Source organism: Ursus arctos, unplaced genomic scaffold, assembly GCF_023065955.2.
Source record: "Ursus arctos isolate Adak ecotype North America unplaced genomic scaffold, UrsArc2.0 scaffold_9, whole genome shotgun sequence".
Classification (NCBI taxonomy): Eukaryota; Metazoa; Chordata; class Mammalia; order Carnivora; family Ursidae; genus Ursus; species Ursus arctos.
The window spans coordinates 63,855,346-63,878,313 of NW_026623111.1; the positions used below are offsets into that span (position 1 = coordinate 63,855,346).

Here is a 22,968-nt window from a genome sequence, read left to right on the forward strand (position 1 = left end):
TTTTTAAATGCAAGAAAAATAAAAAGCCTAACAGAAGCACACATACACCCTATCCTTATAGTGTGCATGTGGTATACAGGCTGGGAGGAACCGAGCAATAAAATGGCCACAGTTTCAAGTTTCCAGGAATTTGAAACCTGAGGCAGTTTGCACTTGGCAAAGCTACACTAACCTTTCTACCTATCCAAATTTGTACAAAATAAATGTCAAATAGCAGTTAATATAAAAAGTATAGTACTTACTGCTATAATCACCATATCCATAGTAGTTGTTGTAACCAGTGTAGTCATATCCTCCATAACCACCGTAACCTTGGCTGTTATATCCATAGTTGCCATAGCCTTGATTCCAATAGTTACTATATCCCTGGTTCCAGTTTTGACTGGGGCCTGCAGCACATTAATAGGTTCACTAAAGTCAGAAGATCAGCAAAGATCTTTACTTCAGGATAATTAAAAAGCAGAAAAGCTTAAGATAGAGTAAACTTAGGCTCTAGCTTACCACCACCTCTTCCACGAGCTCTTCCTGCAAATCCTCCTCTAGATCCCCACTGTTGCTGTTGCTGATACTGTTCCTTCGACATGGCTACTTTTATTTCACACTAAAAGAGAAAGATTATGTTATTATATGGACTCAAGAAAATACATCAAAATTGGTAATAAACACAATAGCCTATACTGTCTAAAATAGAGCTCATGGATACTTTCCTCAAAGTCAGTTTACCAATTAAACCAATCACCGGTACTTAAAGAAATAATCTCCTCTAATGATATCCAAGAGTTACTTGCTTAGGATAGGTTGCCACATTCTACTCATCAGGCCCTCAAACACTATCTTTCGGTAGAGCCTAGACAAAAATTCACTTAAATACAATGTTTTCCTCCTGCTCCCTAGTAAAAGCAAAAAATGGTAATCAACGACTTTTGATAAATAAGAAGCCAATGAGATGTCTTAAAACACAAGCATGCAAACTGAAGCCTTTACAGAAAGCAGATGATAAAACTACAAAAGCTAGCTTTCTCTGTAAGTAAATGGATGCTTAACTTACTTTACTAAGACCAACATTGTGGTATTTCTTTTCCATTATCTTCTTCACTGGTTCCTCTTCCTTAAAAGTAATAAAGCAGAATCCACGCCTCTTATTGGTCTTGTTGTCCATAGGGAGCTCTATGGATTCCACCTGATATCAAAAAAATAAGTTTTAATACCTTAGTTTCCATGTGATTGACAATAAAAGCACAAATTTAGTGGGAAAAACACAAAGAAAATATATTTGGCCCCCAAATTCTATTCCACTGTATCTCTCCATTTATTTTTAGAATTTCTAATTTCAAATTAGAATATCCATTCCACCTAAAAAGTCTTCAAACCTATTTATAAAAACAAGCTTTTTACAGGGTACTGACATTTGCTACTTCATTCAAGGGTCACAAACTCAAATGCCGACCAAGAACAGAAGGTAACAGTCAATTTTAAGAAAAACAGGAGAAAGATGACTGCATTTGGGGAAAAAAATTGGGGGTGATGAGGACCACTGAAAACTGGAGAACATATAACTAACCAAAGGTGGAGGCTGCTATTCGCATCTTAGAGGGCTACTGCCATGCAAGAAGGCAGTTCCAATGTCGCTTGCTCTTGCAAATATTTAAGGAAAAGCTAGATATCCAAATTATGTATGGGAAATATCTCAACCTAAATACAAACAACGAAACATGCTGTTTAAATCAAGCAAAAGATGTCTACAGGCTGTATCTGGCATGCAAAGCCACAAATTTCTCATCTTAGCTTTAAATCATTAACTCACAAAAGGAACTTTGGTTTCACTAAGTCTAGAATTAGACTCATAAAATTTGCACATATACATGTTTTTTTTTTTTAATTGAGAAAGCACTATATCCTATTCTTAAAGCATTCCTTTCCTATTCTCAACTGAATCATTTCCTGCTAATATCTCAGGTAATCCAATCTGGGTTTCTTCCTCATGTTTCTTTTTTTTTTTTTTTTAAGATTTTATTTATTTATTTGACAGAGAGACAGCCAGTGAGAGAGGGAACACAAGCAGGGGGAGTAGGAGAGGAAGAAGCAGGCCCCCAGCAGAGGAGCCCCATGTGGGGCTCGATCCCATAACGCCGGGATCACGCCCTGAGCCGAAGGCAGACGCTTAACGACTGAGCCACCCAGGCGCCCTCCCCCCCTTCCTCATGTTTCTATTTTTATTTCTTCTACACATTTGGTAAATTCCTCAAGGTAAGAATGTCTATCTCATCTTTGTGTACCCTGTACATTCAATAAATGAGAAAAATCCAATCATCAAACCTTCAAAGATCTGGCAACGATTTACAATATCCTTCTTTCAAAACAAATCACATAATTAGTCCAAACTTCTTACCAACTTTGAAAATATAATGTGACAATTATATTCACACTGATTTTGACAAAAACTGGGTCAAAACATTATCACATACCTCACCAAAACCACCAAAGTACTCCCTTATTTTCTCTTCAGGTGTATCTGGAGAAAGGCCACCAACAAAAATTTTTTTAACAGGTTCTTTTGTTTTCATGGCTTTGGCCCTTTTAGGATCAATCACCTTCCCATTCAATTTATGTTCTTTCTGATCCATGACCTAAGGAAATTGAAGGTTTTCATTTAAGTATGTATCTTAATTGAAGTTCAGATTATTAACTTACTTAATAATTATAAATATAGCTAATGCCAGGTATATGCTGACTTGCTCATAACTAAACCATCAAATTATGGTGATATGACATCAGCTAACATAGAACAGTGTTCAAACCTAAGTGTCAGTAAGAATGGGGAGGGGAGACACAAATCTAATTAATTACTAGAAAACCATCTCGCTTTTAACTGTCAACAACATAAACATGACTGCTACTTTCCCTTAGTCCAAGAAATTTCAAAATCTATACTTCTGTTAACTTGTCACAAATCATCCTTTTAATCAGATGTCTTTAAGTCTCAGCATTTTTAAAGTTATTTTTTTCATGTACAGCCTGCCATATAGAAGGTATTCAGTAAACAATTAAAGGACTCTTCATAAAATATACTGGTTAAGAACTACAGCTCTTCCCTCATATACTGCAAAAGGGGAAATCACAAACGGGGAAATTAGTGTATCAAACTATCCACATCTTACATTATCCACATCTTACATTATTAACCGATCAGAACACATAACACAATACCTTATCTACACTCTCCGACTCTTTAAATAGCACAAAGCCAAAACCCCTTGATCGCCCTGTGATAGGATCTAACTTCAGAGTGCAGTCTACAACTTCACCAAATTTGGAGAAGTAGTCCTTCAGATCTTTCTTTGTAGTGTCCCAGCTAAGGCCTCCTATAAACATTTTCCTGTAAAGACAAAAAGTAATATTAAAATGCTAAAAACAAATAAATAAACTTTGCCTTAAGTATCGTAACAATACCTTTCCCAAACTGCACCAATTTACTGGGCAGCTTAATAATGTCACTCTTCCTATATTACCATGTATCAAAACACCCCATTCCAGTTTTGTCAAGTTTTGCTTATTACTGCTGCATCTGCATAACTATAATAGTGAGGAAGCAGCAAATTCTTTTTTACATGTCAGAAAGAGAAATGTAACCCTAATGTAAAAATACTACACGTTTAAGTCTTAAATTACAAGTCAAATATTGGTTAACCGCAAAACACAGAATTTTAGCTTCAAATTTCTCTTCCAGATCTTCATTAAACTTGCAAAAGGGCTATGCAATCCCCACTGATCACAGCAACCAGCATGTCTATGCTGAAGCTTTGTATTTAACTGTTCTCCCATTAACGAAACTCTTAGCACATAAAATGGAAAATTCTAAGTCTCACAATTAAGTCGTAAGCTAAGTTTTTTGATGTGCTAAGAGTCCTCGATAAAGACAAAAATATAAATTTAGTGAACAAAAATTACCCATTGAAGCACAATCCACTAATTAACATATGATTTATTTACAGTAGAACCTCAGTTAACCAGCAATAAAATATTTAAACCTTGAAGATGCTAAAAAATGACCGGTGGTAAGTGGAAACCACCAGAACACTTTAAGACCAAATATAAATACTCAAAAAAACAAAAACAAAACCCCTCAGGTCAAGTATTATTTTTATTGCAGCAAAATGCTACAAAGCTCTGACTTGGCAGCTCATTGCTTTTACATCTGCCCCCTCTGCCATCCCTTAGCCCACCCCAAAGAGCTTACACACAAACTCCTACCCTTTAAAGAGACAGGACTGGAGATTTTTATTTTAAGGGTAAACTGTCAGAATTTGTTATGTGAAAGCTAACAATTTTACGGGAATAAATTCACACTTGCTCAATGATTTCTCATCTTTGTAACTGTGGTAGGGATGGGGATGTGGTACTAACTTTCAGCTCCAGATAGAAATTAAAGCAGGTAACATCTCCATCTTGTGGGCTTTTAGGATATTGCCACTAAATCCAATTCTTGCAACAAGAGGCCAATCGTGTCCCTAGAATGAGATCTCGTTCTGCTTCTCCCCTAAAGATGCCAGATTAACTGAGGTGTTACTGATCTTACTATCTTACCATAGACTTGTTTTTGGTTCTGATGACAAAATGAACTCATAAGGCAAAAGAAGTCTTACTTTCAGTATATACTGTGCTTCCCATTTCAGGTTAAGTTTTCGATTAGTACATGTATCATAACGTAAAGCTGGGTCATTTATATGCTTAACTTTCAGGACTTCCTCTAATAAAATCTCCATTCTTGAAGTAACCCTAATTAACCCCTTTCTGTATTTTATATTCAAATGAACATAACAAAAACACCCATGATATTGTATAGGTAGTTTTTAATGTTTATTGCCAATTTCACGGAAAAAAGTTATTCTCAATTACATTTTCTTTCATTCAAATAATGCACTTTCTAAAATCCAATCCTTGTCACTTAAACGTATGCCTTAAAAACACTTTACTTTTATAACCTAAAGATCCAGAGCACTTCCTTCATAAATGAAAGTTCATTAGCAACATTTACCCTTTCAAGGTAAGGACACTGCTGTATTTTTAAAGATGAGAAAGAACAAACTATAAAGCAATGACCTCTTGCTCAGGTATCTGTGGCAATTCTAGAACAGAAACAATTTCAAGTAAGTTGAAATTTAACTACTGAATTACCACCTTCTGTTATTACAAAAATTTTCCATCAATAATTTAACAGTATGAAATTATTTCAGCCTGAAGAGAATACAATAACAAAAGCCTTGTTTTAAAAAGCTAAAGTCGAAGGGCAAGAATATTTTGCCTGATCAGTTCCTCATATATCAAGACAGAATTAGTTTTGATTTTATTTAACCAAGGCAAAGTTTATACTGGGTTAGTGTCCTTGATTTGAAATTATTTAAAAAACAAAATAATTACAAAGAAATAAATTATAACCCCATGAATGAGGCATGTCCTATTATTATTCACAAGCCCCAAATGTTTTCACAGCATAGAAAGTCCGTTTTCTTAAATACTGGATAAGCATACTAACTCATCAACTGGCCCAATAAAGAACTCTCTATAAAAAACTTCCCACCTTTAATACAGTCGTTAGTACAGAAGTTGTTAAATTTGCCTACTACCTTAAAGCTAAAAGGTCACTGAAGATGCTGCTTTTCCTAACAATCAAATCCCCTTTGGACGGAATATTAAAAGTCTGGTCAACTATAATTTATACATATTACACAGAATCATAACTGTTTCTCAAAAAACTAGAGCAAAATACATAGTAAAACTTCAGCTATCCAGCACCTTTAGAGAATGAGCCAAATATTCCACCTTTTTTAAAAACACTGCTGCCCTCCAATATCTCCCCAGTTGTTTTTTAACCTTCAATTATTTGGGATGAATTTTTTTTTTCTACAACACATCACACACGTCTGCCTTCTTAAATACAGTAATCATGATTCAAACACTGTACAGGTCAGTCACCACTGATTTATACTAGCTACTGTAGCATGCCCAAAGGCTCTTCTGAAATGAGAGAACTATTAATACACTAAGTCCGTCTCATTTCTTAGTACTTTTAACAAGTTTTATTTTTCATTTTTGCCAGGTTAATCACCAGTTGCTGTTAAATCCACCCCGCCCCTTCCATTCTGTGGGGTGGGTAGCCAGCACCTGAACACGGGCAAATTTTGCATAAAGAAAGAACAGCCTCAGAGCAAGAGCCTAAGTGGCTCTTTGAGACAAATGCATTGCCATTTTGGCAGCCCCAAAGTGCTATAGCTTTAGCTGCTCTAACAAGGAAGGCTGCCACACAACTGATAGCCAGACAGGTAAATCCTACAATGAACACAAACTGTTCCAAATCATTCCATCCTTACTAAATGGAACATGTTAAATCCATCAAATCTTTATTCAGTAGATACACCAAGATATAATGGTAGAATAAAGCAAGAAAAGGCCTGTTATTTTTATTTTAGCCTCTCAGAACTAGCATTCTGACACGCTCTCTCAAATTATGAGATGGCATAAGATATACTTATTTTGCTTAAAGCACAGAACCTATTGTCCATCCAGATTACCTCTGCTGCCTTGAATACCAAAAGTGAATTTCAAGTTGCTGTCACTCCTGCAGAGCTGTGCTAACACTTACAATGAGGGAGACAGAACTTCAGAAAATCCTAAGCAGCCAAGGTAAAACTTAGTCACAAGACTTGTTCAAGTAGCAACAAAAATGGGCCCCTAATCCTCCAACACAAGTTTAAAATTTCATCCTTAGTTGTAAGTGAAATCAACAATCCTAATAGAAACACAGGACTTCATCTACAGTATTTTACTGATAGTTTAACTTCTTAATCCCACTACGCTATTTAGCACCCCAGAGGCAATATAGTATTCAATTTAAAACACCTACTCAACAACTGAAATCTCCTTGCTTTTAAAGGTACTGATATTACACCATATTATAATATTAAACGATGCACATAAAATTATGTAACTTGGTGCGGATGACTTTCCAAATGCTATCCAATGTCATTTAGGAATTTAGACTGTTTAGTGGAACACTCTCAAGTAAATTTAGAGGAAGCCAAACCACCTGAGTGTAAATCCTACCTCCATCATGTATTAACTGTATGACCCTCAGGAAAACAAAAGCCCAAGACTGTTTCCTCATCTGTAAATGAGAGGACGAAGGGCCTATTTCATGAATCTTCAGTAAGGTTTAAATGAGCAAACACAGGGGTGCTGACGGGCTCAGTCGACAGACCATGAGACTCCTGAAATCAGAGCTGAGTTCAAGCCCCACATTGGGCATGGACCTTACTTTAAAAAAATAATAATAATAAAATAAAGGAGCAAATACACTTAAAAGGCACAGAACATAGTCTGGAATTTCCCAAGTGCTCAATAAAAAATTATTTAGAAGGGGTAGAGAACAATTTAAATATAATTTAACAGAGCAATGTTTTCATTTACTCATTACCTTAATTTTTAAAAAATCTGCATGGGCTCTATGAAGTCATCAACATTAAGAGGAAAAAGCCAGAATGAGGTCTTATGTAAATGGATATGAAGATTGTAGATATAGACTTAACCCAAAACGTTTAAATATCCTATGTAAAAAATACAGACTAGAAATTAGTTGCCTAAAAAAAAATCTTAAATAAATGTAGTTAAAAAACCATCTCAGTGACTTGTCTATACTCCACGTAAATGCCAGTATTTAGCAAGGAATTTCAAAATATAAAAGGTAATACATATGGAGCAGTGCTGGCTGATGAAAATGTTGATGTAATACTCCTGTTTTTTTCACACCCAAAGAAACTTATTCTCTGTATTACTGAGATCACTAGATTTAATACTCCAAAAGTCAACAGTTTTTTATTTAAAGATACTTCTAAGAAGGCTCTACTGTGAAAAACCTTACTCAAGGTAAAATGATAAACACCATTTACACTCCCTCCCTATTTTGAAATAGGGCCAAAATAATATTCTGTAACTTTCAAACACTTCCTGACAACTCATTATTTTCCATATGTGGTTTCATAACAAGTTCTGACAGTTTAAAAAAAAAAAAAAAACAATGTCAATCTGATATATATTTCAAGTACATAACATGACTGGCCAATCACTGTCACTGCTTTCAGAGTAACTTTCAAGCATATCACTAACTCGTTTTAAATTTTCGGTATTTTATTGTTAAAATTGTTCCTTTAAAATCCTGAAATGACAAAATATAAGGGAAATCCCACCAACACATATAAAATCATTATTTTTCCTTAAAAAGTACAGATTTATTTATTGGGATTTTTTTTTGGTGCAGAAAGGTGGTTTTGTTAAAGCACAGGACAGGACCTGTGGGCAGAAAGAGCTGCCAGAAAGTATAGATTTACTTTAAAGTTAGGTAACTACCTATAACGGGAGGCAGGGGTTACTTTTTTACAACTAGATAGTACCACATGGTAGGGTAATCATTTCAGAATCTGTACAAAAAATACCTTCCCAAAACAAACTGACAAACTTTTAACAAGTCAATAAAGATTAACTCCTCTAACCTAGCATATTAAATCTCATTACTACTTCATACTTTAGAATGAACCTAAATGACTAAAAATGATAATTAGGTTGAAAACATAATAGCTAATAAGATGACAGGTTTTAAGTAAACTTTAATGTTTAACCCAAAAATCTCCCCCTTTTCCTTTCATTCCATGGAAGGAATGACTTCCTATATTTTCACTTTTAAAATAAACTCTCTATCAGCTTTAGAAGGTAAACTCCCATCTACCTAAAGGTTAAGGAATGGGGTTTCCTTAACCTAGAGATTAAGGTTCTGGTTAACTGAGATTACTACACACTAACAATTCTGTAGTCTTCTATTGGAAATCAATTTAGATACGAACACTAAACTCAGAAAATAATTTTCACCATTCTTGATATAATTTTAGACTCTTCCAATGCTTTAAAATCACATTACTTTTTAACAGTAAAAAGGAAAAATTACGGAAGATTGATTCCATAACATTGCCTATTGGTTGCTTTCTGAGTGTACTTGCTGATAGTTTTTCCTCTATCTTTCTTACAAGACTAAAGGGAGAGAGGGAAAATTTCCTAGCTGTTTGAACTGTGTGGTAGTTTCAAGTCTGGATAAGCAGGAGTTTACAGGACATGACCCAATACTTACAACCACCACCCTGGTTACTGGCCAAACACTACCAGCATTACAAGTTTCCCCACCCCCAAATAATCTTAAATGTCTAGCTCCAATATACAATTTAATACTCCAGAAACTAAAACATGCTTACCTTTACTCCACAGGAGTAAATCACTGGCAGTATCAACTATTAAGGCACCGGATAAACACACACAAGCTATGAAAGCAGGCTATGTAGTCAATCTTCCTGTGGTGAGCATTGTTTCCAACACATAGATCAGCAAACCAAGTAACAAACATGTTATATTACCTGAGACCACACTGTTGGAAGTGAAGTAACAGAAACAGATCCCACGCTTCCAGCATCCAGTTCAGTGCCCTATCTACTAAAACGTTGAAGCAGAACTAAAGTCAAATCTTGGACTAACAGAAGTTGTTTCACTCCATTTGTCAATCTGCACACACACTTGAGGTGCACAGCTTTAAGTGGAATAGGAAAAAGGTTATTATTCTATTCCTTTTTAAATGCTTTCAAGCATAGCACATATTGCTTGAAGACTCAAACTAATCATCCTCTATATTGGCCACAAATCACACACCCCAATAGTAGGTTCAAAACTTTCTTAAATTAGAGCAGCCTTACAGAGGACAGAATACCCAGGCAATATTAAAAATACACATTAAACATACTTAGTTTATAGAAGTCACATGACTTGGAGGAAAAAAACCCAGGCTTCAGGCCAAGTAGATTTATCTCAAAAGGCAGCACTGAAAAAAACCACAATGATTTTCTCCAATTCCAAACCCTTAAGGTCAGGTGATTTTGTATCTTCCATAATTTGAAATGAAAAGAATACTCCTCTACCCTTATAAGTTCATCATCTTGAGACTTGGGAGCATCAATTTCAGCAATTTTAATACTAGAAACTTGTTAAAGGTTCCAAAGAACACTAAAATTCAGACCATCCACTCAGGGTCTCAACTTACAATAAACCCAACTTTACTGAATTGAAGACCAGTAAATTAGGTATGAGACTGCTTTAAAAGTTAACTGTTTTATAAAGCAACTTTCAGAATGCCCCAAAAGCACTAGGGTGTACATTATAATCTCAAATATTTAAAACAAAAACGTGTACGCCCATTTCTTAAAAATCAGAGAGCAGTCGACAGCAAAATTAATTTACAAAATTCCCAAACAGGAAGAAATCCCATGAGCTTAGACACTAATGGTCATAGGTCCAGATCTACTGCCCTGTTATTAGACAAGGAGTACTCCTGTACTTTGGCTGATAACTGAACGGAATTATTTTGCTTCCTGCCAAATCCAATGCAGGCAAGTCAATGTACCTACCTTATAAAACTGTCTGAAAGCTAACAGTATTATAGTTTTCCACTTATTTTGATACTTAACTCTCCTCCAGGTAGCTCTGCTACATGGCATGTGTATTTTGCCCCACACAAAGTAACTTTAAGTTACCTATCCTAAAAGAACTGCAGCCCTGTAAAGAACATGAACCCACACAAAAATAGGAAATTCCAGCGCAACTGCTTACAAGTAAAAACCAGGGATGTTAAAGTTGGAAAGATTAAAATGAGATGATCTCAGGAAAGTATTTTATTATGGAAATGAATAAATTATTCCAAAGGTCTGAAATGTGGAAACATCCACAAACAGATATAATAGGCATGCCCTCCTAAGAATAGCTGTTTATTCTTATATTCACCATAAAAAAAACCTTGAGTGCACAACAAACTCATTTTTAAAATTTTAAGGATCATATTGTAGTAACTTTATTCTCAAATTAAAATTGTAAAAAGGAATGCATACAGAAATGTGTTTAACCCATCAATTTGGATGATTTTATATCTAGTAAAGCCAGTCTTATCCTCATTCCTGAGACTATTATGAAACTGCTGCACAGTCTCTCTCAAACTGGGAGTCAGAGAAAGGAACAGATAGAGTGACAAGTGCACACACCAAAAAGAAAAACAAGAGTATCTGTAACAGGACGAGGCTAGGTGATTAAGCAGTAATTTTATAAAGTCAAATATTACACCGTAAAAACAAAAACATTATTTGTTAAATGTAAACTTAAAATAAACCTCAGTTAAATCCTGTTTTCAGAAAAATGAAAATAGGTCATATTCTAAAATGTTCACTAACTATAAATATTTAATTGTCCACTTTTCCTAAGAGGTCATTCAAAAAACTTGTAAGCTTACATTATTGGGTAGCAGGGCAAGAATAATTCTTACAAGAATCATAGCAGTGATCTCAAACCTAAGTTTATGGTCCTTTTTAATCACTGAAAATAACTGCTTACATAAGATTTGAAACATGTAATATAGTAAAAAAGTCAGGTATAGTGACAGTTTAATCTTCTTTAGTTTGCCACGATTAGCTGGCAGTGAAAATGAACTATCACAGTGCCAAATGGATTAATTTTCATCAAAAACATTTTATTCTGTATGTCAATCTCTGACCCCAGTCTTTTTACTTTTCCCTTTTGCCTATTTCCAGTCAGCTTTATCTGCAATATAAAACCAGACAGATTTCAACGGAGGAGAATACAGTAGTAAGTGAAGCTCGTGTAAAATTTAAATATTATCCCAATTGGGCCCTTAAAATAGAATGTAGTTTGTATAGCTAAGTCAACTTTCTACAAATTATTGACCCTCTAAACTCCAGTGATGGTGGACAAACTCCTGGAAAACTCAAAATCAATCCTAAAAGCAGAAAGACTGACATTTAGGGGAAGGGGAAGGATAAAAAGAACAATAATCTACCATTCTTCCACGGAGAAGTCATGCAATTTCAGGTACATGTGAACCAACTGTAATTAACATTCCAAACAAATCGCACAGAAAATAAAAAATCTGATAAGAGCTGTAGCGAAAAACCACATCAGCCCGCCTCTGAATAGTACATATCCAATTGTTATTAAAGTTCTACTTACAAATATGGTTGAAGATAAAATACATTTTTCCATAATACACACACACAACACTACTTTAAAAATTGTTTTACTTTTCACATATCCAGAATATTTCGGTAGAGCATGCAAGACATTTTAAACACACAAGATTTTATATCAAGTAACCTTCATATTTAACATTAAACTTAGAATTCCAACAAAAATATCTGTCTTAACAAAAAAATCAAATTTGAAATTATGGTATTATTTTTTGTTCAAAAATATCAGTATTACTAATTATACTGTTTTAATTAACCAAACCACAATTACATGCATTACCACAGACCAAAGACCATATAATGGCATTAATTTTGCCCAAAGATCACACACGATGCCTATAAAGATTTTATATCCCAGGCACAAGATATCCTACTGTACTATGTCTAGAATTTCCTGGGGGATCAATGGGCAACTAATCAATACACAGCCTCTGCATGTTATGACTACTGAAACCTTTATAATACAGAAATAAAATTTAAAAGTTTTACCATTCTTCCCGCTGTGCCGTCGCTGCTTCAGAGTGTCGTGGGGAGGAGTTTGAATGGCTAGGGAATTAACAACCGGTACAGCAACCAATCAAAATTCTAGTTTTAGTTTTTGACATTGTTAGGGCTAAAAACTTTAATTCATTTACACTTCAGTTCAACAGTAGGTAACTACAAGGGTAGCAGCTTTGTGATTTGAAAAATCAGGGCTAAAGCCTGCCCCAAACAGCAAGTTATACAATTAATCATTTTGGTACCTCTGTCCAAAGAACAGAATTCAGAAAATAAAAACCAAAATGTTAAGGGCTTAAGTTTCCAAATATTTAACTTATTCCTTTCTTAAACTATATGTAATTCAAAATTAAGTAAATTCAGTTTCCCATCCCACCTCCATTCTCCCAAAACCAGCACAATCAGCCTGACACGTCTGCCTGGGCTGAGATTAAACTCGACATTCTGAAGTGCTGCTTCTCTTTCCCACCCTCCAAATCTTGTGCTTTTTCCCAATAAAGGAAATCATGTTTTCTAATACTGGATGGATTAAAGTGACATTTTATTGCTTATTTTTCCCCCACACCTTTCTCCTTGTTATACTGAAATAAAAATCACAGACACATCCCCCCATAACAAAAGGGAATAGATGCGTTAACCCAAGATCAGCGGTCAGTAACGGGAGTAAGAAAACCTAACCAAGAGCCTCGATTTAGTCCCTCCTGGTAACTCCTGTATTATGCTCCCGCTCCCAAATGCTGCATTCTAACATATCACATGCAGCTTAAATAATATACACAACTCATTCCAATTGGAGGGAACAAGTCAGTACTTTAAAAACTGCAACAACAACAAAAAAAATCATGCCATAGCACAATAAACGATTTGTTCATTTTACGAAAGAAGGCTGGTGGGCCTCCTTCAACAGTGGGTAAGAGAGCGGGAAGGAGAAATCAAGAGAGACCAAAAAAGGATCCTGGGGTGGGGTGTAAAAAAATGGAAACTGCACATAAAAAGTAAGGTTACAATCTGTATGAACAGTTGAAGAACCCAATAGCTGAGGGCGCGAAAAGGGTACGCGGTTAGAATAACTCCGCGGGGTGGGGGAAGGGCAGCCAGCAAGCTGAAGGTAGAAACAGCTCCACAGTCAAGTGCAGGCCCCGCCGACAAGGAACTTAACGAAAGCTCATGGAGCAAAACGAACGTACCAACAAGAGATTCAGGGAATATCACCAGGCCCAGTATGTTCCGTAAGCTGAAAAGCAGGGCCTAAATACGCAAGCCGTTGTTCGACAGTGTATTGTGGAAAAAGAAATTGAGAACAAACTTATCCGAAATACAAAATACATTCGGCCTGAAGCCGAGGGGGGAGGAGCAGAGTGGGCAGCTTACAGGTTCCCCAAAGCATGTGCCTATAAAGAATCGCAGCACCTCGGGATGCTAAAGTGGACGACCCATTTAAACCTTAGCTGTCCCGGCATAAAACCTTCTGTGTCTATCTTTATGCCTGGGACTTTAATAAACAAGGAAGGAAGGGGACAGCGGAGCAAGAAAAAAGGTACCCCTAGACGGGCGGGAAAAAATCCTGGCGGCTAAGTCGGTGGGAGGAGACCCAAGGCGAGGGAGGGAAGGAGGGCGGGCCAGGGAGCAGCATGGTGACGGCTAAAGGTGGAAACGTGTGTGATGGGGGAGGGGGCGATAAGCAGTCAGGGGGAGAAGGAAATGAAAGCCCTGGGGAACCCAGCGTAGAGAAGGGGAGACTGTGCAAGGAGACTGCATGGTGGGCTGGAGGGCGGGCAGAGAGCGGGAACGAGGCCTAATGGCGGGGGATAGGGAGGGGGAGGGGGGAACGAGTTGGGCCTGACTATCCCGGGTCGCCTCTTACTCACCCTTCATCCTCCTCGTTCTTACTGGCATCGATCTTCGCCCCTTCCGACTCGGCGGTGCCCCCTTCGGTGCCTCCAGCCGCGGTTCCGCCCCCGGTCCCGGCTCCACTTCCCGCCGCCGCCGCTGCCCCCTGCGCCGCCGCCACCATGGCTCCCTCTTGCTCGCCCGCCGAGCCGCCTACCGCCGCCGTTGCCGCCGCCGCCGCCCCGTCCCCGCCGAACTGCTCCTCCGACATAGTGCTACTGCCTCCGCCGCCGCCGAGACTACACCCGCCGCTGCCGCGAACCGAAACTAGCAGCAAAGTAATCCCCGCCGCTGCCGCGCGCCCACTCTACCGCGCGAAGCACACAACAAGACAGAGAAGGCGCGCGCGGCTGCAAAGGCTCCTGTGCCTCTCCCTGGCCTGCCCCCCTCGCCTCCCACACTCGCGCAGCGCGCACTCCCGCTCTCTCTAGCTGCACTAAAAAAGAATAAGCAGCAGCGGCGGCCGCTCTTGCCTCCTCCTCGCTTTAATGGCGCCGCCGCGGACCACCTAAAATGGCCGACGGAAGAACGGCGCGTCCCGGTCACGTGACGCGAGAGCGCGCCCTTTGCGCCTCCCCGCCCCCTCTACCGCTAGCTTTTTTTCCTCTTCCTCCTCGGTCCCGCCCTCTCGTTCCCTTTTATACCTTCCTCTCTCGCGCCGCGGCGCACAGCGTGGGGCCTTTAAAAGGAACCGGAAATTGCGTTTGGTAAGACGGCCGCGCGGGGACCATCGAGAACAAGGAACGCTGTTTCGAAGATGCAGCTAGAGGGGCCCCTTCCTTCGCCCCCGCCCTTCCGAGGGTTCCTGGAGTTGGCCCACCCACTCGCCCGCCGGCAGTTGCCGGCGGCAGCAGGGGCGTCGGGCTGGGATGTGGTGGCGCCTCCCAGAATGGGACTGTGCCCCGTGCGCCTGAGGCGTAGGTGTGGGGGAGGGTGGAGACGCACAGCCAGCTGCTCCTTGAGTCTAGTAGTGCACAACCTGGGGAAGGAGGCTGCCGGGGGTTGTAGCCCCATGACACTGGCTCTGCCCACCGCGGCACCTGGACACGCCGGGCTCGCCGTCCGCCGAGCGGTGCGCGTGCACGGACTGCCGCAGCTCCTTCGCCCGCGGTAGTCGTCGCGACCGGGTGACATTGAGGTTTCCCCGGCTGCCGTCACCAGGTTTCGCTACCCCAGGCCGGCAGGCTGAGGCTGCTGACGATTCGTTTTTTTCCTTTTAAATTTGCTTTCCAAGTAAGAGTTTTGCCTGCTTTTCTCCTGATTTTTTTCGTCAAAAGAAGCAGGTAACTGGCATATTTTAAAGATCAGGGATTGTTTTGTTTTGCCTGATTCGTTTGAAGATCCTAAAACTTAGCATAGTTCTTTGAAAATACTGAATTGGGAAGTGTGTTAGGTCAACCAAAGGTTCATTTAATTTCATGTTTTTTAGTCCTTATATTAAATAGAATATATAAATGCTGTGAATCATCTTTACAAAGGTTTTGAGCTTGTTGCGTTTTGGGATTTGGTTTTTAAAAGAACCGCTAAGCGTTTCATGCACGGTAACAGTAAAGTTCTTTAATAGACCTATTAAAAATCCTGAATGTCATGGCTGGAACCTGGCTTATTCGGGCTTTGAGATTTGCAGCTTCCTGCAGTACATCTCGAAGAAAATGAAGTTTTTACATTCTTCTTTAGTCAACAAGTAATTATTTGGTGGTTTAGTGTGTGCCCGGGCACCGGGGAAACAGACTAGTGCAAAATACAGCAAAGAACTCTTATGGAATAAATATTTTTTCACTATATAATTAAATAAATGTATTAATTGGACATTATCTAAAAATCTGAAGATGATTAAAAATACCTAATTTTTTTAAGCTAGCAGAATTTGCATTAGAGAGTAATTAAAGTTCAAGAATACAGATCAGATTCTGAAAATGTCTTAAAATCTTAACCGAGTTCTTAAACAGGCAATGCCAAGAACATATCTTAGATCAAGTGGTAGTGACTTCAGGTTTGTCTCCATCTGTCAAAACAGTAGCCTGGGAGAAAGTGAGTATTGGGCTCAAACCAGTATTCCAATTTAGAGGCAACGAGGAGGTCTCTTGAATATTTTCTGTCTTTAAGAGAGCATTCTTGAGGCACATGGGTGGCTCGGTTGGTTCAGTGTGGGACACTTGGTTTCTGCTCAGGTTACAATCTCAGGGTCTTAAGATCTAGCCCAGCGTCAGGCTCTGGGCTCAGCGGGGAGCCTGCTTGAGATTCTCTTCCTCTCCCTCTGACCCTCCCCCCCACAACGCCCCATGAGCGAGAGAGCGTTATTTTCCTTTTAAGACAGCTGTAGGGGCTCCTGGGTGGCTCAGTCGATTAAGTGTCTGCCTTCAGCTCAGGTCATGATCTCAGGGTTCTGGGATCCAACCCCGCATCGAACTCTGCTCAGCAGGGAGCCTGCTTCTCCCTATCTACTCCTTGTGCTCTCTGTCAAAAAAATAAAATCTTAAAAAAAGAAAAAAAATAGCTTTAGACATGCCCACCTTTTGGTAATAGGCTTTCCCCAAAGGTTCATTTTAATTCACATGTAGCCCAGTAGCTTCTTGGAATTTATATTGAAAATTTCAGAAAACCTTGGAATGGTTTTAAAGCTAGCACCTTTACTATAGCTATGTGGGCATGTATAATGTCGTATCACTTATATTCTTACTTATGGTCCTAATCTGAGCATTCTATGCTCCTACATTCACCCAGCATTCCTCTTAGAACTCACTTCAACCTTAATTCTTTTCACATTCCTCATCTACCTAGTAAACTTCTATTCATCCTTCGAAAACCCAATCCAGTGTTACTACTTCTGTGAAGCCTTCCCAGACTCTCTGAAGCAGATTTAATCAGCCAGTCTCATAGCCTTTTATGCTTACTTCTGTTAGTCTTTTTTTTTTTTTTAAGATTTTATTTTTTTGAGAGAGCACAAGCCCGAGGAGAGGGAGAGGGAGAAGCAGACTGCCTGCTGAGCGGGGAGACTGACACAGGGCTCTATCCCAGGACCCCAAGATCATGACCTGAGCTGAAGTCAGGCACTTAACTTACTGAGCCATCCAGGTGCCCCCTTACTTCTGTTATTCTAAATATGCGGTTACACTAGACCATGAATTCCTTGAGAGCAAAGATACGTTTTGTGTATGCTCCGTACCTCACACATACATACACATAACAGACACTCAGTAATTTCTAGTTGAATAATTGAATGACAAGGGGCGCCTGGGTGGCACAGCGGTTAAGCGTCTGCCTTCGGCTCAGGGCGTGATCCCGGTGTTGTGGGATCGAGCCCCACATCAGGCTCCTCCGCTATGAGCCTGCTTCTTCCTCTCCCACTCCCCCTGCTTGTGTTCCCTCTCTCGCTGGCTGTCTCTGTCTCTGTCAAATAAATAAATAAAATCTTAAAAAAAAAATAATTGGCAAAATACTACATTATTTTCAACTAGCTAGATTCAGGGCCTCTTAGGCAAACTAGGTGTGCTTCCAGGGACTTAAAAGGCTTCTTTCCCCACCATCCCACTTCATCTCAGGCATAAAAACCACTTGCTGATGCATGAAATTCCTTTAAAAGGTAAAAACCTTACTGCACATTCATAAGAATGTAGTGTTTAGGGCACCTGGCTGGCTCAGTTGGTTGGGCATCTGCCTTCGGCTGAGGTCATGATCTCGGAGTCCCACATCAGGCTCCCTGCTCAGTAGACAGTCTGCTTCTCCCTCTGCCCCGCACCCTACGCTCGTGCTGTCTCTCCCACTCTCTCTCTCAAATAAATAAGTAAAATCTTAAAAAAAAAATGTATTTAAGTGGCTGAAGACTATATAGAAGACTGGCTCAAACCACTGTAAGGAAGCAGGATTTTCTCTCGTGTCCATGACATCAAATATTCCATTGCTTCAGGTTCCCGGTGCGTTTCAGATAACACACTGAAATATTGGATCCTCTTTGAGTTCTGCCTTTGTGAAGCAATAACTGCAGAAAAAAAAAAGAGTACTTGTAAAAGGGCAAACAAGTTCATTTGAATTTTAAACTGGAATCACTTTTACCCAGAACAAGATGTACGCAAATAAGAGTCACAGTTTAAATCTGCTAAATACACTCTACAGATGGGGCAAGCATATCCTATGCTCACATTTTTAAAAGTGGAACATGTATTCCGTTTGGCAACCTAGAATAAACTGTCCAGAAGAAACAGGAAGTACCCATTTCCTATCCAAGATTCTCATACTTGTGCCTCTTCTACAACCATGTTAAATAGCCATTTACTGACTTGCAGAACACCCTCAGTAAGATTCAAGCATTTCATTGAAGAATTAACTTGTGATTTTAGGTGAAGTAACCAGTTGCCCAAACGGAATATTCTCTATCACCAGTCCTGTTGTCAGGAAGCTCACCCTTCACTTAGAGAATGTAGAGCCGCCCCCCCCCCCCCGTGAACGTTCAGATTTTACTTCAGCAAATCTCTTGTAGAATCTTGAGTTATGCTTAACCACAGAGGTGTCAATAGAATGCCTTTAGACTCAATGAAAGGAAACTTAGCTCAAGGATTTCAACAGTAAGGAAATTCAGTCATCTCACTCCAGGTCTACATATCCAACATGATGTCTCCACTTGGCTATCCCACAAATATCTCAACCTTTAGATGTTCAAAACTGAACTCCACCTTCCTATCAACTTCTTTAGTCTTCCTCTTCTTAGTAAATGACATCTCCACTCACCCATGTTCTCCTGGCAAAAATCAGGGAGTCCTCTGTACCACCCCCTCCCAAACCCCTCACATCCAATCAATTACCAACTCCTACTTCCAGAATATGTCTTGATTCATCTAAACGCTTCCTAGAAAATAAATAGTGGTGTTATTCCTAGTTAGATGTATTCACATTCAACCATGCAGCACATGGCACAGGTACCTTTCTGGTGCTGGGAATATAACTGACCAAAATAGCAAGGTCTTTGATCTCAAGAAGCTGACATTCTAGTAAGAGAAAGAAACAATAGACAAAATATGTAATAGATCATGACTGGAAGGAAAAGAGTAACAGGCTATAGCTGGAGTATGTGCTATTTTAAGTAGGTTCGTCTGAAAAGACTTCAAGGAGGTAAGTTTTTGAGTAGAACCCTCAAGGAATTGAGGGAGAAAACCATACACATAGCTTAGGGAAGACTTTGACAGGGCAAAGACAGGAGTGTCCTTGACACTTAATGAATGATGGAGTCCAGTGTAGCTGAATAGAGTGAAGGAGAGAAAGTATAATAGATTATACCTGTGAGGTATCCAGCAGCAAGTTCATCCAGACCAGCATTTTATTTTATTTTATTTTTTAAGATTTTATTTGTCAGAGAGAAACAGGGCACTACCAGGGGGAGCGGCAGGCAGAGGGAGAAGCAGGCTCTCCACTGAGCAGGGAGCCTCATACAGGATCCCAAGACCCTGGGATCATGATCTGAGCTGAAGGCAGACGCTTAACCAACTGAGCCACTCAGGTGTCCTGCATTTTTCTTTTATTTTAAATGTGAGGAGAAACTATTGGAGGTTTTGAGCCAGGGAAAAACCTGACCTGACTTAAATGTTAAGTGGCCAGAATAATCCAGATCATTCTGGATGTTGTATGGACAGTGGACTGAGGGAGGGTGTCGGGGAGATGAATTAGAAAGCCACTGTCATGAGGTCTCTCATGGTTGATTTCTTCTGGCAAGAGGCAAATCTACAAATAGGGTGTTATTTACATGTGGTCATAGGACTTTTTTTTTTTTTTTTGGAATGATGTTTTCAACAAAGAAAATCATGCTCTAAAATTGCTCAACATCACTTATTGTCAGGGAAATGCAAACCAAAACACAATGAGATATCACCTCATACCTGTCAGAAGGGCTAAAATAAAAAACAAAAGAAACAACAAGTGTTGGTGAGGATGTAGAGAAAAAAAATCCTTGTGCACTGTTGGCGGGAATGCAAACTGGTATAGCCCCTGTAGGAAACATTATGGAGTTCCTTAAAAAGTAAAAAATAGAACTACCATATGATTTGGTAATTCCGCTACTGAGTACCCAAAAAATATGAAAACACTAATTTGAAAAATAAATGCACCCCTATGTTTATAGCAGCATTATTTTTATTATTTGCAATAGCCAAATTATGGAAGCAGCCCAAGTGTCTATTGATTGATAGATGAATAAAGAATATGTGATATATATTTCATATATTTTTATATATATGGAATATTACTCCGCCATAAAAAAGTATGAAATCTTGTCATTTCCAACAACATGGGTAGAGCTAGAAAGTATAATGCTAAGCCGAATAAGTCAGAGAAACACAAATACCATATGATTTCAGTTATGTGCAACTTAAGAAACAAATGAACAAAGGGCAAAAAAAGAGACAAACGAAGAAACAGACTCGTAATTATAGAGAACAAAGTGATGGTTACCAGAGGGAAGATGGGGAGGGAATGGGTGAAACAGATGGAGGGGATTAAGAGTACATTTATTGTGATGAGCACTGAGTAATGTATAGAATTGCTGAATTACTTATTGTACACCTGAAACCGATATATGTTAACTATACTGGATTTAAAATAAAATTTAAAAAACAAAAGAAAGAAAAACATGCTCTAATCATTAAAAATAAAATAAGAATTGGATTATTACTGATAACATTTGCAGTAAAGAATAAGACCAGCATTTTCATTACATTTGGTATTATTTTTTCTTCTTTTTCTCCCCCTTTCTGCAGCTCTGGGATGGAATTTTGGTTAGTTGCTGCAGTTAGGTTTTATCCAGAGCCTTTTCATAATCCTGCCTCAGGCATTGCAATAAGTACAATATTTTTTTAAGTTTATTTTTTTTTAGTAATCTCTACATCCAATATGGGGCCCAGACTCAGGACGCTGAGATGAAGAGTCACATGCTCTTCCGACTGAGCCCACCAGGTGCCCCAAAAAGTACAATATTTTGACTTGAACTGAGTTCTGGCATCATGGATACTCCAGACTTCTCTCTTTTCCCAGGCACCAAGGCTGAAGCCAAATAGTATCAGGTTTTGCCTCATAACATACTTTTGAGGTTGTTTTAGCTGCTACTTTTATGATTGTCCTACTTGGTTTGTAGAAGTTAGAGTTCAAGAGAATACTTACTGAAAACATAATCAGAAAAATTCAAGTTTTCAAATCAAGGTTCAACTAAGAACTATTGAAACCTCAAAAAAAAAGTGTAAGAGCATATCTCTTGTTTGGGGGCAATGTTGAGCCTTTTGCTTTGTTGCAGTGGCTCTGAGTTATTTGCTATCCCTCACTCCATACAAGCTGCATAAGAATAATTGCTTCTTTATAACAGGGCTGAGAGTTCTCAGGTGCTCAGACTCAGTACAATTGCTCAAAAGTCACACTTTAAAAGTAGTGACACATAATCAAAAGTCCCTCTGGCCATAGGAGGAGGGGTTTATTCTATTTAACTGGTTCATGACCTTGCTGTTTTGGCTACTGTGGTAGACATTTAGGGTTGGAGCTCCCTAACATCAGTTTTCCCTTCTCAAGTCAGCTAATCAGAATGAACCCATCGTTTCCCTTGGTCACATCACTGGTTTGGGAAGGGCATAGGGCCTGAGTCATCCAATTGTTTTAAAGAACTTTCTTTTGATGTTTGAGTGAAGAAATACTCTCCTACCCACTGCTCATTCATAATCTGAGAAGTACATAGCTGAGGGAACCACTGACATCCATTTTGCAACAATAAGGTGCCTGTAAAGATAGGTATCAGAGAGCAATGAAGAGTTGCCAAGGATGGGGGGACTGGATACCAGGTCCTGGTCATGTTCTTTGAGCGACCAGATCAGTTTCCACTTACAGCTATCCCTATCTCTAGACTTAGTTATGTGACTCAATAAATTCTCTTTATCATTTAAGTCAGTTTAACTTGCCAGTTTATTTCTCAAAATCAAAAGTATTCTAACTATGCTGAATTGTTGGTTGTCAACTTTGCATTACTACCACCCACTTGTACTATCTGCATTGCAAAAGAGAAGCTAGGACCATTTCCCAGAATCCCCTGCCCTTTATGGTTCTGAGTTAGAGTTTGCCAAAGAGAGGTGCTCACAGTAGATAGGAAAGGCAGAGAAAAGAAGCTTTCACTCTCAGGAGGTTGTGGCAGCTTCACAGACTTCTCTTCTCCCAGGAGACTGGCAGTTTTCAGCTTCTCAGATCTCACCACAAGCTCTTGCTTTGCACTTACAGCAGCAAAACACAATGGCTTCTCAGACTTTGGTGCAAACTTCTGCCTTGTAGTTAGGGGGCCATAAACAGCAGCTTCTTCGTGTCCTCTACAAGTTCTGGCATCTTGTATCTCTCCATGAATTCTGGCTTCCTCCTCTGCTCCAACGCTTCAATCCATCAGTGAGTGTTCTCTAATCCTTCGCCTGCAGCTCCCAGTCCTTCACGCCTCCAGCTTCTGCTACAGTCA

General features: G+C 39.2%; 1 protein-coding gene and 1 long non-coding RNA gene across 6 annotated transcripts in view; one reads left to right on the forward strand and one right to left on the reverse strand.

Annotated features, from left to right (window-relative positions):
- Window positions 1-15,026, reverse strand: part of HNRNPD (heterogeneous nuclear ribonucleoprotein D) — a 17,315-nt gene extending 2,289 nt beyond the window's left edge. For 2 of the 5 annotated variants that reach the window (XR_008958389.1, XM_026509874.4), the window contains exons 1-7: window positions 14,483-15,026; window positions 12,606-12,662; window positions 3,208-3,376; window positions 2,466-2,627; window positions 1,049-1,180; window positions 502-601; window positions 243-389 (exon numbers count right to left, since the gene is read on the reverse strand). Coding sequence is in view for 4 of the 5 variants with exons in the window: in XM_026509874.4 (XP_026365659.1) it covers window positions 243-389; window positions 502-601; window positions 1,049-1,180; window positions 2,466-2,627; window positions 3,208-3,376; window positions 12,606-12,662; window positions 14,483-14,715 (1,000 nt within the window). In the remaining variant the exon portion in view is untranslated. The remainder of the gene's footprint in view (window positions 1-242; window positions 390-501; window positions 602-1,048; window positions 1,181-2,465; window positions 2,628-3,207; window positions 3,377-12,605; window positions 12,663-14,482) is intronic. The other 3 variants (XM_057309633.1, XM_026509876.4, XM_057309634.1) reach the window with 3 other exon arrangements.
- A 205-nt stretch (window positions 15,027-15,231) lies between these two features.
- Window positions 15,232-22,968, forward strand: part of LOC130543205 (uncharacterized) — a 43,074-nt gene continuing 35,337 nt past the window's right edge. Inside the window, exon 1 of the long non-coding RNA XR_008958368.1 lies at window positions 15,232-15,787. This is a non-coding gene — a long non-coding RNA (uncharacterized LOC130543205). The remainder of the gene's footprint in view (window positions 15,788-22,968) is intronic.